The following is a 22,370-nucleotide window of genomic DNA, read 5'->3' as shown; positions in this document are numbered from 1 at the left end:
ATACTTTGACCTCTCTTTTACTACACCAATCAATTTAATCATCAATATAACATATTTTATACAATGCTCTATAACACACTATCCAAACTATACGTTATTTGTATAGGTTAAATGAGATAAAACATTCTAAAATGTTTGGGACTTAATTTCCTTGATTATTAGGCTGCAACACCGAATTTTTAATCCAGTCTTTAAGATATCATCATTGTCCTTCCAGTTGGCATCGTCATAGCCCCAAGCTTCGGCTGGTTAGTAAGTTAATTTCCTTTGAGAAAGGATCGTGCTGAGTCCGGTGTGTTCCCGTGCCAACCCCGGAATTTAGCCGAGTACTTCAGCGGAATACACCGCACGGTCCCGGTACAGTATACTTTTTCTGAAGGCGCCATTGAACAGCAAGAGTCCCGTTCTCCGGTGCTGCCTGTGAGAGAGACTTGAGTCTCTTCCGTGTCTCTATTAGGACACATGTCCTTGGCATCTACCATCTCCCTGTAGCCAAGTGCTCAAAGTCAAGCAAAAAGAAAGCATTCATATGTTTACACTATCTTTCAATAGGGGAAAGACCTACAACTAGGGTAACTTGGGGAAAACTCCCCCCTTAAGGGAAATATTTGGTAAGATTTAGATATGTGCATACTGGCTATCCTCAGGCAAACACATTTTGAAGGGAAATAAGTGGGCAGAATGTTTGTTGTTTTTGTTATTCAATAAAAACAAAAACTTGCCCCTTTAGGATTATTGTGTTAAAATCTATTTTATACCTTTTATTTAGTAATTTTATAGTAATTGACTCTTAAAAGCTAAAGTCTAGGTATCTTATTTTCATTAAATGACATTGGACATGCCTTCTATGATGAGGTTTTGATGTATGGACCCTTTTTATTTTCACCTTTCCTGTCCAAATCATCCTAAAGTATCTAAAAATGGATTATGTAACTCAAAGAAGTTACTCTATATGATTTGGACTTGGAAAATGCGAATGTCACTGTAACAAATTGCTGTAAATTTACAGCAACACTTTAACAGTTAGCTACTGTAATTCTATATCACAGTACAGTACTGTAAAGAGCAATGCATTATAGGGGCTCAATGGCATTCCGCTACACTGCGGTAAAATGACAATACAATTTTACAGTAAAGTAATGTATTACCTGTTTTGCTACATATTTACAGCAGCTTTATGTGAAATATGGTGCATTGTAGGGAAATGTTATGGGTGGCGAAATAATATCTGGCTCATTAACATATTTTTTGCACCCATTAGTGAGAACGCTATACCCCACAGAATACAGTACCATAAAAAAAATTTCTGTCTAAAAACTGTTTTCAGTAAATCTACAGTAATTAATTGCCTACTGTGCTGCTAGTAATTTACTGTAATTCAGTACCATACTGTAATTTTGGATTGCCAAAAACCTTTTGCGGGCGCATGGTTTTATTGTGGCTAATTAATACATTTTGAGGGTTCCCAATACTTGTTGCACCCATTAGTGAGATAGCTGTACCAATTTAAGTGGCGTGTGGTAGTAGTTCCCTAGCACCGACAAGGTGAAGTTAGGATGTGTCAGTTATCCCGTTAGAGCTTTTGTTCAGAAAATATTACAGTGTTTTAGGTGCCAAGCTTATGGTCATGTTGCAGCAACAGTGTATAGGAGGGAGATTCCTAGATGTGAGAAGTATCCAGGAGGATGCGAGCAAGGAGGCCTACAAACCTGATTCAATTACACCGGCTCTGTCAGGAGGAATGGGAGAAAATTCACCCAACTTATTGTGGGAAGTTTGTGGAACGCTACCTGAAATGTTTGACCCAAGTTAAACAATTTAAAGGCAATGCTACCAAATACTAATTGAGTGTATGTAAAATTCTGACCCACTGGGAATGTGATGAAAGAAATAAAAGCTGAAATAAATCTTTCTCTCTGCTATTATTCTGACATTTCACATTCTTAAAAAAAAGTGGTGATCCTAACTGACCTAAGACAGGGAATTTTTACTAGGATGAAATGTCAGGAATTGTGAAAAACTGAGTTTAAATGTATTTGGGTAAGGTGTATGTAAACTTCCGACTTCAACTGTATGTGGTAGTAGTGCCCTAACAATTTAATGTATATAGGAGACAGTTCAGAGTGACAGTGTGTCTTAAACCTGTAATGGTTGAAGATTAAGCTGTGTCTTTTTTATCTGTTTTGCCCTGTAATCACAGCCAGTAAAGCCTTTGTTTAGGGTTATAGAAGTGCACGTGTTGTTAAACACCAAATACTCATAAATATGCTGCAATTTACAAATACCTAGCAGCCAACCTGCTTGCACTAATCCCATGTAATTACAGTGAAATCCTAAAATGATTACAGTAGCATTGACTTCCTTACAGTATATTAGGCTAATTTCACAGGGTTGTACTATGACACTGCTCTGCGTTTTACAGTAACTTACAGGAAGCTGGTGCAAAGATACATCCAAAAGGTATCTTGTTACAATTACAGTATAGTTTGAAGACCAATGTATTCTAAACTACAACAACATTCCTAGTAACGGTTACAGAACATTGTACTTGGTATAACTGTGATATGTATTTTTTATCAACCTTACATGAAAGGGAAAGGGGGATACCTAGTCAGCTGTACAACTGAATGCATTCAACTGAAATGCGTCTACCACATTTAACCCAACCCCTCTGAATCAGATGAATGCAGTGACTGTAAGTCAATCTGGACAAGAGCATCTGGTTATGACCAAAATGTACATGTTAAAAATTACTATTTGCAAAGCAACCTGCTGGGTATTATTCTAATGAGCTCCGCCCTCAAACTATTTATATTTTGATCAAATTTGGCCTTGTTTGGGGGTGGGGGGTGGCGCACAATTGGCCCAGGGTCGTCCAGGGTAGGGGAATGGCCGGCAGGGATGTAGCTCAGTTGGTGGAGCATGGCGTTTGCAACGCCAGGGTTGTGGGTTCGATTCCCATGGGGGCCAGTATGAAAAATAAATAAAAAATAATGTATGCACTCACTAACTGTGGGTCGCTCTGGATAAGAGCATCTGCTAAATGACTAAAATGTCAATATAATTAGAATAATACCCAGCAGTGTGCTTTGCAAGTTTTCATTTTTACATCTACATTTACATTTTGGTCATTTAGCAGACAATCACTCAGAGTGACTTACAGTCAGTGTATTAAACTAAGGTAAACAAGAATTTACCACAGTCATAGCAAGTAAAAAGATGATGCTACCCTTACTGAGAATGTTGTAGTTAAGCGGGCTACTTGCAAGTCTACAGACGTGGTCAAAAGTTTTGAGAATGACACAAATATTAATTTTCACAAAGTCTGCTACCTCAGTTTTGATGATGGCAATTTGCATATACTCCAGAATGTCATGAAGAGTGATCAGATGAATTGCAATTGATTGCAAAGTCCCTCTGTGCCATGAAAATGAACTTAATCCCCAAAAAACATTTCCACTGCATTTCAGCCCTGCCACAAAAGGACCAGCTGCCATCATGTCAGTGATTCTCTCGTTAGCACAGGTCAGAGTGTTGACGAGGACAAGGCTAGAAATCACTCTGTCATGCTGATTTAGTTAGAATAACAGACTGGAAGCTTTAAAAGGATGGTGGTGCTTGAAATCATTGTTCTTCCTCTGTTAACCATGGTTACCTGCAAGGAAACACGTGCCGTCACCATTGCTTTGCACAAAAAGGCAAGGATATTGCTGCTAGTAAGATTGCACCTAAATCAACCACTTATCGGATCATCAAGAACTTCAAGGAGAGAGGTTCAATTGTTGTGAAGAAGGCGTCAGGGCACCCAAAAAAAGTCCAGCAAGCGCCAGGACCATCTCCTAAAGTTGATTCAGCTGCTGGATCGGGCACCACCAGTGTAGAGCTTGCTCAGGAATGGCAGCAGGCAGGTGTGAGTGCATCTGCACGCACAGTGAGGCGAAGACTTTTGGAGGATGGCCTGGTGTCAAGAAGGGCAGCAAAGAAGCCACTTCTCTCCAGGAAAAACATCAGGGACAGACTGATATTCTGCAAAAGGTACAGGGATTGGACTGCTGAGGACTGGGGTAAAGTCATTTTCTCTGATGAATCCCCTTTCCGATTGTTAGGGGCATCCGGAAAACACCTTGTCCGGAGAAGACAAGGTGAGCGCTACCATCAGTCCTGTGTCATGCCAAAAGTAAAGCATCCTGAGACCATTAATGTGTGGGGTTGCTTCTCAGCCAAGGGAGTGGGCTCACTCACAATTTTGCCTAAGAACAGCCATGAATAAAGAATGGTACCAACACATCCTCCGAGAGCAACTTCTCCCAACCATCCAAGAACAGTTTGGTGACGACCAATGCCTTTTCCAGCTTGATGGTGGTCTGGGACTGATGCTGGAAACCAGTATCTGGATTGGTGCTAGTGCTGTATCTGCAGATGGGAGGAAGGACAACCTGAGGAGCAAGCAGACCCGCAAGGGAGACCCGGAAGTCAATTGTGGCAATCCCCTGTGGTCCGCTCGCTCCGGGTGAAGATCTGGTGTTTGGTCCCTCCTCCGCGCCTCGTCTGGTGGTCTGGTGCTGGGACTGGCCAATGGGCCCTGGATTGGTGCTGGATCTGCAGAGGGGAGGAAGGACAACCTGAGGAGCAAGCAGGCACACATGGGAGCCCTAGACCCAGGGGTCAGTGATGGCCCTCCCCTATGGTCTGCTCGTGACGGGTTAAGATCTGATGTTTGGACCCCCCTCCACCCTCTTTTAGTGGTGGATGGTTCCGGGTTGGTGCCGGTTCTGTGAGAGTGGGAGGTAGAAATCAAGAGAGAGAGAGAGAATGTGTCCATCGGCCTTGGCTAGTACTGGAGGCTTGGTCAGTTGCCTGGAAGCAGAGCGATGCAGCAGCGAGGTTGGACACTAAAAACCACGTCTGGCGTTGGTCTTGGTCTGGGCAGCTCGGGGGGAGCAGTTTAGATTTTGATGTCCTTCCATCTTGCCAGCCTCCTCCTCAGGGTTGTTCTTTCACGGTTCCTTGGCTCCCACAGATATAACATTTGCCTAGAAACTCACTTGATGAAGGCCACATGACTGAAAATGAACGAATTCTACAACGTTGTCTCTGTCACTAACAAATACAGTCAAGGGTAATAACTGCAATTCACTCGAAAAGGCAAGGCAGCCTGGGAAATGATATTGGAGGCGTGGCTTAGTGGGGGCATTACTCAAAATGTTCAAGATGATACAACTCAAATCTGGACCCCCTACAGGGTCACAGTGACTCTATCAGTTTGAGTAATGACAACATATTAAAAACGTAACCGCGGGAAGCGCTTCCTCCATTCGTTATTCGAGTGCAGGCTACGGATTACATGTTTGTTTTTTTGCTGGAGTTAATGAATATGAGATTGAAAAGTGGTGGAATTGCCCTTTAAAGACATTGGTTTTACTGGAAGATATCTCAAAGATATAGACCTAACTATCTCACTATGTACACTTCTTCCACTACCATTAATAATAATACTCAGCCAGTTGAGCAAGCACACAAAGTTTCTACTGAAACTTCCTTTTCTACTGTAGTTATAGATACTGTCACTGTCTTTGGAGAACTGTCACCTAACACAAACAGCATCAGTAAAAGACACTGAAGTTTCAAAGGAAGATGCTGTTTTGTTGTGAGTAGTTTTAAAAGGGACTGTTTTTCACTGGCCTACAGATGGGACAGGAGGGGAGAGATGGTTTGAAGTCAGGGTGACAATGAGTGTGTCACTCTTCTACAGTATGTGTTGAATAAGTTAATCATACAGTGTGCATAAAGGGACAATGTTGTACGGTGGCACTTGTTGTCTCAGTAAAGAACAAAGTAATACAAATCAAATGTGTAATGTGAAAACATATTCCTGCATTCTGTGCTTTTTCATAGCTAAAATAATCCCACATTCCCTCCCTCTGTCTCATCCTTCCCCCCATTCCTCGCTCCCTCCCCCTTCCAGGTGGAGGCCATCCATCCAGACTGTGCCTTGGTGTCCCAACACATGAAGGCCCAGGAGAGCTGTATTCACACACGCAGACAAGAGGGTCGCAACCGCTCTGCCAGGACAGGTACTGTAAACCCCAACAGTACTATTCATTTATTGGATTAAGTTCTGTAAACATAATCATTTACATTTTAGTCATTTAGCAGACGCTCTTATCCAGAGCGACTTACAGGAGCAATTAGGGTTAAGTGCCTTGCTCAAGGGCACATTTACGTCATTTAGCAGACGCTCTAGTCCAGAGCGACTCACAAATTGATGCATTCACCCTATAGCCAGTGGGATAACCACTTTACAATTTTTGGGGGGGGGGGTAGAAGGATTACTTTTATCCTATCCCAGGTATTCCTTAAAGAGGTGGGGTTTCAAATGTCTCCGGAAGGTGGTGAGCGACTCCGCTGTGTGTGTGTGGGGGGGGGGGCGACTTACAGTTAGCGACTTACAGTTAGTGAGTGCTTACATTTTCATACTGGCCCCCCGTGGGAAACAAACCCACAACCCTGGCGTTGCAAGCGCCATGCTCTACCAACTGAGCTACAGGGGACATGCACCTTCAGTTATGATTTTGTGAGACTGCTATTTTTGATTCAGATGAAATTTACCTGAGTTTTTATGTGAACAGGACTTCTGATGATAGATTTACAGACACATCTTTCAAGTTTGACCTTCATTACATCTGACCTCATATACGATAACGGCACGTTCACGTTCAGAAAAAAACACCTCAATCTTCCTGTGGTCCATCTTCAATTTCACAGAGATAATTTCCCTCACTTTGTCCTCAGACTCCGTCCAGGTCTCACGTGGAGATTCTGCAATTCCGTCCACAACGATGTTGTTATAACTTGATTGTCCCTCGAGATTTATCCGTCGTTGTTATCATGGATTCACACACAGAACTGATGTCCTTTCTCAATGACTTACAGATTGCTGTAATCTTGCCATTCTCCTGTTTCAACTCATCAAGCTGACCCTGGGAGAACAGCAAACTGTTGTTTAGGTCCTAGACCTCTCTGGTCAGGTCGTCCATTATTTTATTAGTCAAATCCACCAGTATTTGGACAAAGCACTTGAAGCTATTTTCTTGTTGTTGTAACAACTGCTTGTAGAACTATTTTTGTTTAAAAGATCCTTCACGTGTGATAGAGAGACACCACTGTCCTCGACAACGGTACTCCCGCCAGCTTTGGTCTTTGTCTTGGTAGCTAGCAACGTAGGTTACGCTGTTACTCCTTGCAGTTCCAGACAGGGCAGGTCACAGGGAAGATTGAAAACAACAAACAGCAGGAATCTAGACAGCCACAAACCCAGGGACAATCCACGGTCCCAGCCACAATGGCTAACCGCGTTGCATGACGAATTCCTGAGGCGCATTGTGAGGACAATTGTTTTTAAGGTATCTGTGACCAAAAGGTGCATATCTGTATTCCCAGTCAAGTGAAATGTTATATTTTGACAGGTCTCTTTTCTAAATGCGCCCTGTTTAATAATTAAGTGATAATGCCCTCGAAGCCAGTGTTTGGAGGATATATTGGCACGGGTGTTGTTAGGCCCGAGACGATGTCCAGGGCATTATCACTTTTACCAACATATTCAAATAATGATTGACATATTTGAATTAAAAACTTTATTTTGAGGAATTTATTCATACTATTTCATCCTTCCACAAAATATAGTCCAGACACAAATCTTTGTACAGTGCCCTCCACTATTATTGGCACCCCTGTTTAAGATGTGGTCGAGGACTTCCAAAAATTCTCATTTTTTTTAAACAACATAGAACCCAAATGCAAAAAAGAGAAAAATCCAACCTTTTATTTAAGTACATTACTTTGGTGGTAAAAAAAATAAATCACACATTTAGAAAAAAATAAACTTGAAATCATGTGTCCCACAATTATTGGCACCCCTAACAATTCCGCTGAAAATTTTAATTGATTTTTTTTTAAATATATTTTTCTGTAGTTGCTAAAGTTGGTCAGGGTATCTAGGAACTTTTAATTAGTAATTCATGACTTCCTGTTTCCCTGGGGTATAAATATGACGTGACACAGAGGCCTAATTCTCTTACCCATTTGTCAACATGGCAAAGACAAGAGAACACACCATTCAAGTAAGGCAGATTTGTGTCGACCTTCATAAGTCAGGCAATGGCTACAAGAAAATAGCCACTCGCCTTAACTTGCCCGTATCTACAGTCAGAGGAATCATTAAGAAGTTTAAAACAACTGGAACAGTGACAAACAAGGCTGGAAGAGGTCCCAAGTTTATCTTGCCACAACGCACAGTGAGGAGGATGGTAAGAGAAGTAAAAAAAGTCCTAAGCTCACTGTCACATAATTGCATCAAAGAGTGGCATCTTGGGGTCACAAAGTCTCCAAAACAACCATCAGACGCTCTCTACATGCCAACAAGCTGTTTGGGAGGCATGCAAGAAAAAGCCTTTTCTCACTAACACTCACAAACGTAAACGTCTGGAGTTTGCTAAGCGGCACTGGGACTTCAACTGGGATCGTGTGCTTTGGTCAGATGAGACTAAGATTGAGCTTTTGGCAACAAACACTCTAAGTGGGTCTGGCGTAAAACAAAAGATGAGTATGCCGAAAAGCACCTCATGCCCACCGTGAAGTATGGTGGAGGATATGTGATGCTGTGGGCCTGTTTCTCTTCCAAAGGCCCTGGGAACCTTGTTAGGGTGCATGGCATTATGAACGCTTTGAACTACCAGGACATTTTAAATAAAAACCTGATGGCCTCTGCCAGAAAGCTGAAGATGGGTCGTCATTGGGTCTTTCAGCAGGATAATGATCCAAAACATGTGGCAAAATCTACACAAAAATGGTTCAGCAGTCACAAACTCAAGGTCCTCCCATGGCCATCTCAGTCCCCAGACCTCAACCCAATCGAAAACCTGTGGGGCGAGCTAAAGAGGAGAGTGCATAAGAGAGGACCCAGGACACTGGATGATCTAGAAAGATTGTGCAAAGAAGAATGGTCAAAGATCCCTCTCTCTGTGTTCTCCAATCTTGTGAAATGTTATAGGAGGAGATTAAGTGCTGTCTGTCATCTCCCGTCTGGATTACTGCAACTCGCTGTTGGCTGGGCTCCCTGCCTGTGCCATTAAACCCCTACAACTCATCCAGAATGCCGCAGCCCGTCTGGTGTTCAACCTTCCCAAGTTCTCTCACGTCACCCCCCTCCTCCGCACACTCCACTGGCTTCCAGTTGAAGCTCGCATCCGTTACAAGACCATGGTGCTTGCCTATGGAGCAGTGAGGGGAACGGCACCTCCGTACCTTCAGGCTCTGATCAGTCCCTACACCCAGGCGAGGGCATTGCGTTCATCCACCTCTGGCCTGCTGGCTCCCCTTCCTCTGCGGAAGCATAGTTCCCGCTCAGCCCAGTCAAAGCTGTTCGCTGCTCTGGCACCCCAATGGTGGAACAAGCTCCCTCACGACGCCAGGACAGCGGAGTCACTCACCACCTTCCGGAGACATTTGAAACCCCACCTCTTTAAGGAACACCTGGGATAGGATAAAGTAATCCTTCTACCCCCCAAAAAAAAAAAAAAAAAAGTATAATTGTAAAGTGGTTATCCCAGCTCTGGATAAGAGCGTCTGCTAAATGACGTAAATGTAAATGTAAATGTTGTTGGCAAAAGGGGGTTGTACAAAGTATTAACATCAGGGGTGCCAATAATTGTGGGACACATGATTTCAAGTTTATTTTTTTTCTAAATGTGTGATTTTTTTTTTTTACACCAAAGTAATGTACTTAAATAAAAGGTTGGATTTTTCTCTTTTTTTTCATTTGGGTTCTATGTTGTTTAAAAAAAAAGGAGAATTTTTGGAAGTCCTCGACCACATCTTAAACAGGGGTGCCAATAATTGTGGAGGGCACTGTATATGTCCATAAAAATGATGCCAGTTGATTCATGATTTCAACTGGCTGAGAAACGCTGCCTGCCTGCCTGTCTGTCTGTCTTGTCCCGACTCCCGACACGTTCATTACTATGGGACAGCTGGAGATCAAAATTGAATATAGATTTTTTTTTGGCAAACGTCGGAAACTAAACGTTAGTCTAAAAGAAATGTGAGATAATGTCTAGATGCTTTTTATAGTGGAGATCAAGTTTATAAGTTGCCTGGCTGGGCTGATGAGACAGTGAATTGCGCTGACAGATGGAACAGAGTAAATAGGCATTTTAACATCATAGATTTAGCCAGTGGAATAGACACTGGCTGGAATGCGGTTTAACCAATCAGCATTCAGGATTAGAATCACCCGTTGTTTAATACAATATAAAATACACATTAAAAACAAAATATATATACAGTACCAGCCAAAAGACACACCTACTCATTCCAGGGTTTTTCTTTATTTTTACTATTTTCTACATTGTAGAATAATAGTGAAGACATCAACACTATGAAATAACACATATGGAAACATGTAGTAGCCAAAAAAGTGTTAAACAAATACAAAGATATGTTATATTTGAGATTCTTTAAAGTAGCCACCCTTCGCCTTGATGACAGCTTTGCACACTCTTGGCATTCTCTCAACCAGCTTCATGAGGTAGTCACCTGGAATGCATTTCAATTAATAGGTGTGCCTTGTTAAAAGTTAATTTGTGGAATTTATTTCCTTCTTAATGCGTTTGAGACAATCAGTTGTGTTGTAACAAGGTAGGGGTGGTATACAGAAGATAGCCCTATTTGGTAAAAAACCAAGTCCATATTATGGCAAGAACAGCTCAAATAAGCAATGAAAAAATGACAGTCCATCATTACTTTATGACATGAAGGTCAGTCGATCTGGAAAATGTCAAGAAATTTGAAAGTTTCTTCAAGTGCAGTTGCAAAAGCCATCAAGTGCTATGATGAAACTGGCTCTCATGAGGACTGCCACAGAAAAGGAAGACCCAGAGTTACCTCTGCTGCAGAGGATAAATTCATTAGAGTTACCAGCCTCAGAAACGCAGCCCAAATAAATGCTTCACTGAGTTCAAGTAATAGACACATCTCAATATCAACTGTTCAGAGGAGACTGTGTGAATCAGGTTTTCATGGTCGAATTGTTATGTTTTGCAGAGGGGTCAAATACTTATTTCCCTCATTAAAATGCAAATCAATTTATAACATTTTTGACATGCGTTTTTCTGGATTTTTTTGTTGTTATTCTGTCTCTCACTGTTCAAATAAACCTATCATTAAAATTATAGACTGATCATTTCTTTGTCAGTGGACAAATGTACAAAATCAGCAGGGGATCAAATACTTTTTTCCCTCACTGTATATCCATACTATAACCAATAAGCATACTACATACTCAATTTATGTCACAAATAGTACGGTTAGTGCGGTTAGTATAAGTATTCAAACAGTTCACGTATAATTTTTCTGCAAATAGTTAAAGCTTTTCTTTTAGGCTATAATTTCTCTGATAATTCAGCAAGTTTCCCCTATCAGCATCCAGCCCAATATTATTGTGAATAGGCTTAGAAGTTATTTCAAAGAGATTTCTTGTTAACAAACTATAGTTTTGGCAAGTCGATTAGGACATCTACTTTGTGCATGACACAAGTAATATTTCCAACAATTGTTTACAGACAGATTATTTCACTTATAATTCACTGTATCACAATTCCAGTGGGTCAGAAGTTTACATACACTAAGTTGACTGTGCCTTTAAACAACTTGGAAGATTCCAGAAAATGATGTCATGGCTTTAGAAGCTTCTGATAGGCTAATTGACATCATTTGAGTCAATTGGAGGTGTACCTGTGGATGTATTTCAAGGCCTACCTTCAAACTCAGTGCCTCTTTGCTTGACATCATGGGAAAATCAAAAGAAATCAGCCAAGACCTCAGAAAATAATTTGTAGACCTCCACAAGTCTGGTTCATCCTTGGGAGCAATTTCCAAACGCCTGAAGGTACCACGTTCATCTGTAAAAACAATAGTACGCAAGTATAAACACCATGGGACCACGCAGCCGTCATACTGCTCAGGAAGGAGACGCGTTCTGTCTCCTAGAGATGAACGTACTTTGGTGCGAAAAGTGCAAATCAATCCCAGAACAACAGCAAAGGACCTTGTGAAGATGCTGGAGGAAACAGGTACAAAAGTATCTATATCCACAGTAGAACATGTCCTATATCGACATAACCTGAAATGCCGCTCAGCAAGGAAGAAGCCACTGCTCCAAAACCGCCATTAAAAAAGCCAGACTACAGTTTGCAACTGCACATGGGGACAAAGATCATACTTTTTGGAGAAATATCCTCTGGTCTGATGAAACAAAAATAGAACTGTTTGGCCATAATTACCATCGTTATATTTGGAGGAAAAAGGGGGTTGCTTGCAAGCCGAAAAACACCATCCCAACCGTGAAGCACGGGGTGGCAGCATCATGCTGTGGGGGTGCTTTGCTGCAGGAGGGACTGATGCAGTTCACAAAATAGATGGCATCATGAGGAAGGAAAATTATGTGGATATATTGAAGCAACATTTCAAGACTTCAGTCAGGAAGTTAAATCTTGGTTGCAAATGGGTCTTCCAAATGGACAATAACCCCAAGCATTGTCGTGAATAATTATCACTATACTTGTTAACAATCAAAAGTTCTTCCATAGTTTTTGTTGAATCAAGATAGACCTTTATTACACGAAGCAACGAAAGCCGAACTGGTCCATGGAGTAGCTGCTTGCCATGACTCGGAGCTCTCCTTTTATACGGACACAAATGCATAGTCAAGCTCATACAACATACAGTGGGGAGAACAAGTATTTGAAACACTGCCGATGTTGCAGGTTTTCCTACTTACAAAGCATGTAGATGTCTGTAATTTATATCATAAGTACACTTCAACTGTGAAAGACGGAATCTAAAACAAAAATCCAGAAAATCACATTGTATGATTTTTAAGTAATTAATTTGCATTTTATTGCATGACATAAGTATTTGATACATCAGAAAAGCAGAACTTAATATTTGGTACAGAAACCTTTGTTTGCAATTACAGAGATCATACGTTTCCTGTAGGTCTTGACCAGGTTTGCACACACTGCAGCAGGGATTTTGGCCCACTCCTCCATACAGACCTTCTCCAGATCCTTCAGGTTTCGAGGCTGTCGCTGGGCAATACGGACTTTCAGCTCCCTCCAAAGATGTTCTATTGGGTTCAGGTCTGGAGACTGGCTAGGCCACTCCAGGACCTTGAGATGCTTCTTACGGAGCCACTCCTTAGCTGCCCTGGCTGTGTGTTTCGGGTTGTTGACATGCTGGAAGACCCAGCCACGACCCATCTTCAATGCTCTTACTGAGGGAAGGAGGTTGTTGGCCAAGATCTCACGATACATGGCCCCATCCATCCTCCCCTCAATACGGTGCAGTCGTCCTGTCCCCTTTGCAGAAAAGCATCCCCAAAGAATGATGTTTCCACCTCCATGCTTCACGGTTGAGATGGTGTTCTTGGGGTTGTACTCATCCTTCTTCTTCCTCCAAACACGGCGAGTGGAGTTTAGACCAAAAAGCTCTATTTTTGTCTCATCAGACCACATTACCTTCTCCCATTCCTCCTCTGGATCATCCAGATGGTCATTGGCAAACTTCAGACGGGCCTGGACATGCGCTTGCTTGAGCAGGGGGACCTTGCGTGCGCTGCAGGATTTTAATCCATGACGGCGCAGTGTGTTACTAATGGTTTTCTTTGAGACTGTGTTCCCAGCTCTCTTCAGGTCATTGACCAGGTCCTGCCGTGTAGTTCTGGGCTGATCCCTCACCTTCCTCGTGATCATTGATGCCCCACGAGGTGAGATCTTGCATGGAGCCCCAGACCGAGGGTGATTGACCGTCATCTTGAACTTCTCCATTTTCTAATAATTGCGCCAACAGTTGTTGCCTTCTCACCAAGCTGCTTGCCTATTGTCCTGTAGCCCATCCCAGCCTTGTGCAGGTCTAAAATGTAATCCCTGATGTCCTTACACAGCTCTCTGGTCTTAGCCATTGTGTAGAGGTTGGAGTCTGTTTGATTGAGTGTGTGGACAGGTGTCTTTTATACAGGTAACGAGTTCAAACAGGTGCAGTTAATACAGGTAATGAGTGGAGAACAGGAGGGCTTCTTAAAGAAAAACTAACAGGTCTGTGAGAGCCGGAATTCTTACTGGTTGGTAGGTGATCAAATACTTATGTCATGCAATAAAATGCAAATTAATTACTTAAAAATCATACAATGTGATTTTCTGGATTTTTGTTTTAGATTCCGTCTCTCACAGTTGAAGTGTACCTATGATAAAAATTACAGACCTCTACATGCTTTGTAAGTAGGAAAACCTGCAAAATCGGCAGTGTATCAAATACTTGTTCTCCCCACTGTACATAGTTACTCCTCTCTATGTGAATGAATAACATCTTTCAGTGTCACATGTTGGTTACTCACGAGGCTACGTGCATTTCTCTAAGTGGGGATTCTGTCTCTTATTAGTGGTGTGACTATTATTATATACATACGTACGTTAAAGAACAATCACACTCTGGATTGACTATATTCACTATCCAGGCATGCATCTGGAGTACAAAGTATCAATCATGTTCATTCTGTTTTACCCTTTTAATTTCATAACACATTATAAAACATATCAATCAATACTTAAACAAGGTTTAAACATGTTGTCCGTAACCCATTCTCAACCACATACATTTAAACCTTTACCAACAGCCAACCTCCCTGGCCACTATGGTTTTTCCTTGTTACTATGTGCATGTGACTATGTGTGTCAGGTCATAAGCACAAACAAGTGATAACACTAGTTCCATTGTTACTCCTTTCTCCACACAGCCGAAAAAAATAAGTTTTATCTCCATCACATGTCATTGACATACCCAGACCAGCTGCATGGAGCGAGAGGGAACCATCCATTTATCAGAAGCACAGCATTTGCACTAAAGAAATGTCACTGCTCTATTTTAACCCTTTAATTGGTTCTTGATCCATAAGCATATAAGGCATATAGGCATTTCATTCTACAACATGCATAATTCATATAGTTGGTTTTTATGTTGTCTGCCCCTAAGTGAGATAGAGTAGTTAACCAAAAATTACCCACAGCATACTTCCAAAGTTGTGGCAAAATGGCTTAAGGACAACAAAGTCAAGGTATTGGAGTGGCCATCACAAAGCCCTGACCTCAATCCTATAGAAAATGTGTGGGCAGAACTGAAAAAGCGTGTGCGAGCAAGGAGGCCTACAAACCTGACATAGTTACACCAGCTCTGTCAGGAGGAATGGGCCAAAATTCACCCAACTTATTGTGGGAAGCTTGTGGAAGGCTCCCTGAAACGTTTGACCCAAGTTGAACAATTTAAAGGCAATGCTAGCAAATACTAATTGAGTGTATGTAAACTTCTGACCCACTGGGAATGTGATGAAAGAAATAAAGCTGAAATAAATAATTCTCTCTACTATTATTCTGATATTTCACATTCTTAAAATAAAGTGATGATCCTAACTGACCTAAGACAGGGAATTTTTACTAGGATTAAATGTCAGGAATTGTGAAAAACTGAGTTTAAATGTATTTGGCTAAGGTTTATGTAAACTTCCGACTTCAACTGTAGATAGCTAGTATGATTTGAAAATGCCAGTGGTGGTAGGTACTGATACAAATAAATGTTTTAAAGAAAGGGTCATTAAATCAGTTTTCTATTAATGAAAGCTGGAAATTAAATGCAGGCAAGCCAACCTCTGCAATTGCGCGTGACCTCATAAGAAGGTGACTGAGTGGACTTCAAAGAAACATGCTGCAGCATGTGCTCATTGCGCTGTTTTCCACACTACAAGCTACAAACGCAGAAGTCTGAAGTTTAACACAGTGATTAAATTGCTTTACTTCGATAGATAGATAGATAGATAGATAGATAGATAGATAGATAGATAGATAGATAGATAGATAGATAGATAGATAGATAGATAGATAGATAGATAGATAGATAGATAGATAGATAGATAGATAGATAGATAGATAGATAGATAGATAGATAGATAGATAGATAGATAGATAGATAGATAGATAGATAGATAGATAGATAGATAGATAGATAGATAGATAGATAGATAGATTTTACCATTGTTTGTGTGCTGGCATAGTTCCTTTAGAGAAAATCTGCATTGTCAAAATCTCCATCCCTCTCCGAATTGTGCAACAACGCACCTCTCTTGCCAGGCGCCATACAGGTTAAAGTTAGTTGGCTAATGTCTGCTAGCTAGCTGGCATAGTAGCAAATGACAAGCTAGCTAACTAACTCAGTCATGCCCTGTAAGAAAAAGCATTGAAGGATAACGTTAGCTGCTTAAAAATAAGAATTTCCGAAGCATAGTTAGTCAAATTTGTCTATCAGTTAACGTTAGGCCATTCTGATTATGTCCAACTAGCTAGCTACGCTACTTGCCTACCCACACTGAAAAAATAATATATTGGAATATATATAAATAAGTAAAATGTATGTACGTATATTTGTAAAATATATGTGTAAAATACACACTCACCCCTCACAATCTTCTCTACCCCGATGATAATGTTGAGTCTCTGTTGACCTCTAGTAACTTAGCATTAGGTTCCCAAAGTGGCGTTTTGCATGCAAAAGTTGGATTATTGAGTTGTAGATGAAAATACATTCTGCAACTATTGAGGTGTAGCCTACCTGTCACTTATGAACATAATATAAATAAATGTGGTATTTATTTCGAAAAGACACTTGAACGTAGACACTTGAACTGTAAATATATTTTAAAATATATTTTTTATTTAAAATCCAGAGCCCCTCCCCCCGCCTCCAACTGACAGAGCAGCCTTTAAAAATATATATTTTCTTCAAAAGAAGGAGAAGAGCAGCTGTCACCGCCAAAAAGCTTTCTTGTGAATAATGACATTTTACTTGATTATACATTCATTACATTGAATTCAAATATGTTTTTAACCTGGTGGGTGAAAGAGGAAGAAGATAATTTCTTGAACTGCAAGCAATAGGTTTTAGAGCTTGCTAACACAGCTAGCTAGCTCCTTCTTTAGCTTGCCACCAATGTGCAGTGTGACTGACCAAGGTAAAAATTATTTCGAAAATTGAAGTTTAGTATAGTTCAGTAGAGTTAATGTCATGAATGTATTAGATATAATTTAATTGCTAAAGCTATTGTTAAATGATATTGGCTAGCCAAGCAATGTGAAGCTTGCTAGCTAGCTGGCTACCTTAGCTAGCTTAAGTGAGGTTTTGGTGTCTCTGATAGAACTGGCTAGCTAGCTAGCTAGATTTTTCTAGCAAAATATTATCATATTTCCCCTCCTGCAGTGGATCTTTCTGGTCTTGAGCCTCATCTGCCTATGGACCCCAGCCAATGTAAATAGTATTTTGTATCATTTAGCTAGCTAGTTCCCAATGAAATTAAAATGTGTTAATGAACATTAACTTCATATTTATTCTTCATCTTGTGTGGAATTGTTCAAAGGGTAACTGTCAACTTGTGAGTCTGAATATAGACACAATCAATCAATCAATAAAATTGACTTTGTCACATGCTTTGTAAACAACTGGTGTAGACTACCAGTGAAATGCTTACTAATGGGTCCTTTTCCAAAAATGCAGATTTAAAGATAAAGAGACAAAGTATAAAATAAAAATAGAAAGTGACACAAGGAATAAATACACAGTGAATAACGAATAACAATACAGAGTAAAAATAACATTATTATATACAGGGAGTACCAGTACAGAGTCGATGTGGAGAGGTACGAGGTAATTGAGGTAGCCATGTACATATAGGTAGGGGTAAAAAAAAAACTTGGCATTTACATTTGACATTTTAGTCATTTAGCAGACTCTCTTATCCAGATAGCTAGGTGGGACATCCACATGTTACAGTTTTTGCCCATTGCTTACACACTAAAACCGAATGCTTAGACCAAAGCCTCAATACCTAAACTTCTTGTAGCATACCTTAAACACAGTGTAACCATAGCTTAAACACAATGTCAACTTTGCACTTTGTTTGCAATTCTGTAACACATTTATTGCGAAACACTACACACGTTTTCTTACATTAGACACTTTGTTCAAAAACGAAATCACCTGTTATCATCGGGAAAACACTCTGTTCAAAATGCAAAACTCATCTGGCAATTGAATGCACTTACATACACACCTGAAAATACTTGCACAGAAAACAGAACACCAATCAGTCTGAGCCTTAGCACTACAAATAGGCCTCAGGTAAGCCATTTTTAGAACTTTGCAAGCATGGAGGCAATGAGAGTCAGAGTAAGAGGAGGACAAAGAGAGAGAGGAGTCAGATGTGGAAGAGGACGTGGAAGAGGACGAGGACCAGTGCGGAGACGTATATCAGATGACATCAGGGCTACTCTGGTGGACCATGTGATAAATCATGGCCTGTCCATGAGGGAGGCTGGGCAAAGAGTCCACCCTAACCTCAGTCGCTACACAGTAGCATCGATAATAAGGACATTCCGACTGGAGAACAGGTATATCTTCAAGTTTCTACTCCAGACTGTACCTACTGTATGTGTCACATGATTCTGTATCATATTACAGTATTACTGTACTAACTATAGTATACAAAAATGGGTAGTGCTGTGAAGTACTGTATATGTAAAGGAATACCATTGTGATGTTGCAGTACTGTGTACAGTTTGAAAGTACAGTATGTGAAAAATAACCTAACCAATGACATCTTGTGGTGGCATTTTCTACAGAATGGTTGGACGACCTCCTCAAGGTGGAAGGGAACGGCTCGTCACTCAACAACAAGAGCTTGCCATCATTGAAATGGTGCGAGAAAATAATGCAATCCGACTTCGTGAGTTGCAACAACGCATAATTGCAAATGGAAATGATTTCAACAATATCAACAGGGTCAGCATTTCTACACTAAGTCGCATCCTACAGAAACATAACTTCAGAATGAAGCAGCTGTACAGGGTGCCATTTGAGAGGAACAGTGTCAGGGTCAAGGATCTGCACCATGATTATGTGCAGGTATGTGTCACTTTACTTTACATACTATATATTGTGATGTGGAAATGAGGGTTTATGCTGCCACCTGCCCTGCCTGTAGCTTGTAGTTTTTGTCTATACTCACCCAACCCAGCCCCCTACTTGTGTGAAAATATAGACATTGTAGTTACTGTATGTGTTTTCAGTAACACTATTCAATATTTTCTGTTACAGACAGTTCTGGAGTTTGATGCCGCCGAACTGCCGCATGAGTTCATCTACGTGGATGAGGCAGGCTTCAATCTGGCCAAAACCAGGCATCGGGGCCGTAACGTAGTTGGACAAAGGGCTGTTGTAAATGTCCCTGGGCAGCGTGGGGAAAATATCACCTTGTGTGCTGCAATGTAGAAAGAATGGCGCCGGAGAAGATGGCTGCCGTTTTACAGCCCTCTAACCAATTGTACTATTATTTGTGTTTTTCCGCGTTATTTGTAATGTTTCTGCCATCGTCTCTTATAACCAAAAAGAGCTTCTGGATATCAGGACAGCGATTACTCACCTCGTATTGGACGAATAATTTTTGCCGCGAAGGATATCCTACAGACACCCGACAAGGTCAAAATCCCCGTCATTCGCATGAGGAAGAGACGGAGATATCGTGGACGTAGGTCGGGGTGCCTTGTAAGGATCCGACGGCGAGCGAGTAAATCATTTCACAGTTTTAGACCTGCCCCCTTACAGCCCCTTTCTAAATGCAATCGAGGAATTCTTTTCAGCGTGGCGGTGGAAAGTATATGATCGGCAACCACATGCCCGCATGGCTCTTCTGCAAGCAATGGAAGAGGCATGTGGAGACATTGAGGTGGGATCAATCCAAGGGTGGATTCGGCACACAAGGCGATATTTTCCCCGATGCCTAGCCCGCGAGGACATCGCCTGTGATGTTGACGAGGTCTTGTGGCCAGATCCGAACAGAAGGCGTGATCCATTAGCCACCACACACACGCACACACACACACACACAAAACAAGTACCGTATTTTCCGCACTATAAGGCGCACTTAAAAGCCTTTAATTTTCTCAAAAAACGACAGTGCGCCTTATAATCCGGAGCGCCTTATATATGGATCAATTGGTTAATTGGTTGATCCATACTGGTTGTACACAGCGCTCAAGGCGCTCTGTCAAAATGTTTCAGTATGAAAAACCAATAAAAACAATTTAATAATAATGAAATGTTTCAGTACGACTGGTAAACTACAAAGCAGCACCACTTGCAGCATTACGGTAGCCAATACACACCGGTACTGTGCTTACTCACAGTCCCACACCACTTGTGTGTGTATAAAGACCCCAAAATGGCACCTTTCAAGAGACACGCTTACGACGCAGAGTTCAAGCTCAAGGCTGTCGGTCATGCAGTAGAATATGGGAATAGAGCAGCAGCGAGATAATTCAACATTAATGAATCAATGGTACGGAAGTGGAGGAAGCAAGAAGATGACCTGCGCCAAGTAAAGAAGACTAAACAGAGTTTCAGAGGGAACAAAGCGAGATGGCCACAGTTAGAGGACAAACTCTAACAGTGGGTTGTTGAACAGAGAGCAGCAAGTAGAAGCGTCTCTACAGTCACTATTCGAATGAAGGCAACAGCGCTAGCACGGGACATGACAATCGATGAATTTCGAGGCGGTCCTTCTTGGTGCTTTCGTTTTATGAAAAGACGTAATCTCTCCATCCGCACACGAACTACCGTCTCGCAGCAACTGCCAAAAGATTACCAAGAAAAGCTGGTCACTTTCCGCGCATACTGCAAAAAGAAGATCACTGAAAAGAAGATCCGGCCAGAGCACATCACCAACATGGACGAGGTTCCACTCACCTTTGATATTCCCGTGAACCGCACTGTGGAGAAAACGGGGACCAGTACGGTGTCTGTATGCACCACAGGGAATGAGAAGTCATCCTTCACTGTAGTTCTCGCCTGCCAGGCTAATGGCCAGAAACTTCCACCCATGATTATTTTCAAGAGGAAGACCTTGCCAAAAGAAAACTTTCCAGCCGGCGTCGTAATCAAAGCTAGCCCGAAGGGATGGATGGATGAGGAAAAGATGAGTGAGTGGCTGAGAGAAATTTACGTCAAGAGACCGGGTGGCTTTTTCCACACAGCTCCGTCCCTATTGATCTACGACTCAATGCGCGCCCATATCACCGATGCTGTCAAAAAACAAGTGAAGCAAACTAATTCGGAGCTTGCCGTCATTCCGGTGGATTAACTAAAGAACTCCAGCCGCTAGATATTGGTGTCAACAGGGCGTTCAAAGCTAGACTGCGAGCTGCGTGGGAGCAGTGGATGACAGAAGGCGAACACACGTTCACCAAGACGGGGAGACAGCGCCGGGCGACTTACGCCACTATCTGCCAATGGATCGTGGATGCCTGGGCTGATATATCGGTCTCAACTGTGGTCAAAGCTTTCACGAAGGCAGGAATAATCTCTGAACTGCCAGGCAACAGCAGCGACACTGACTCGGATAATGACGAGAGGGAGCCGGGCAGGTTGGATGCCGTAGTCGCCCAACTGTTCAATTCGGACACTGAAGAAGAAGAATTCGAGGGGTTCGTGGACGGGAATGAACTGAAAAAGTGAGCTTTACGTGTTATATGTAACTGAACAATGTTGAGTTATGCACTAACGTTTGATTTAGTGGTATCAGACTGTTTCTTTTACTACGTGTTTACTGAATCAGGGAAAGGTTCCCCTCCACGTTTGGGAGAAGAGTGAGCAAGGCTGGGAGATATTGTTAATATGCACATTAACGTTTGAACAACATTACCATGGGAGTGAACGGAGTTGTCAGAACGCTTAATAAAGTTTGACTTTATCTGACTGTTTTGTTGACATTCCCTTTAGCACACCTCCATCTAGTGGATGCATAACGCAACCCCAGTCAAACGTTTGACTACAGTATCTTCTATTCTATGCGCTTTACAGTTTTTGCCCATTGCTTACACACTAAAACCGAATGCTTAGACCAAAGCCTCAATACCTAAACTTCTTGTAGCATACCTTAAACACAGTGTAACCATAGCTTAAACACAATGTCAACTTTGCACTTTGTTTGCAATTCTGTAACACACTTATTGCGAAACACTACACACGTTTTCTTACATTAGACACTTTGTTCAAAAACGAAATCACCTGTTATCATTGGGAAAACACTCTGTTCAAAATGCAAAACTCATCTGGCAATTGTATCCACTTACATACACACCTGAAAACACTTGCACAGAAAACCGAACACCAATCAGTCTGAGCCTTAGCACTACAAATAGGCCTCAGGTAAGCCATTTTTA

At 41.6% G+C, this 22,370-nt stretch overlaps 1 protein-coding gene across 1 annotated transcript in view; it reads left to right on the top strand.

Moving 5' to 3' along the window:
* The first annotated feature begins 4,373 nt into the window (after positions 1 to 4,373).
* The window catches only part of LOC121540032 (pituitary adenylate cyclase-activating polypeptide type I receptor-like), a 58,427-nt gene continuing 40,430 nt past the window's right edge, over positions 4,374 to 22,370 (top strand). The window contains exons 1-2 of the mRNA XM_041848679.1: positions 4,374 to 4,472; positions 5,966 to 6,074. Of these exons, the coding sequence (XP_041704613.1) occupies positions 4,374 to 4,472; positions 5,966 to 6,074 (208 nt within the window). The remainder of the gene's footprint in view (positions 4,473 to 5,965; positions 6,075 to 22,370) is intronic.

The sequence above is a fragment of the Coregonus clupeaformis genome, chromosome 26 (genome assembly GCF_020615455.1).
Source record: "Coregonus clupeaformis isolate EN_2021a chromosome 26, ASM2061545v1, whole genome shotgun sequence".
NCBI lineage: Eukaryota > Metazoa > Chordata > Actinopteri > Salmoniformes > Salmonidae > Coregonus > Coregonus clupeaformis.
Note: the sequence above shows the minus strand (reverse complement) of the source record. Positions and strands in the feature narration are given on the sequence as shown.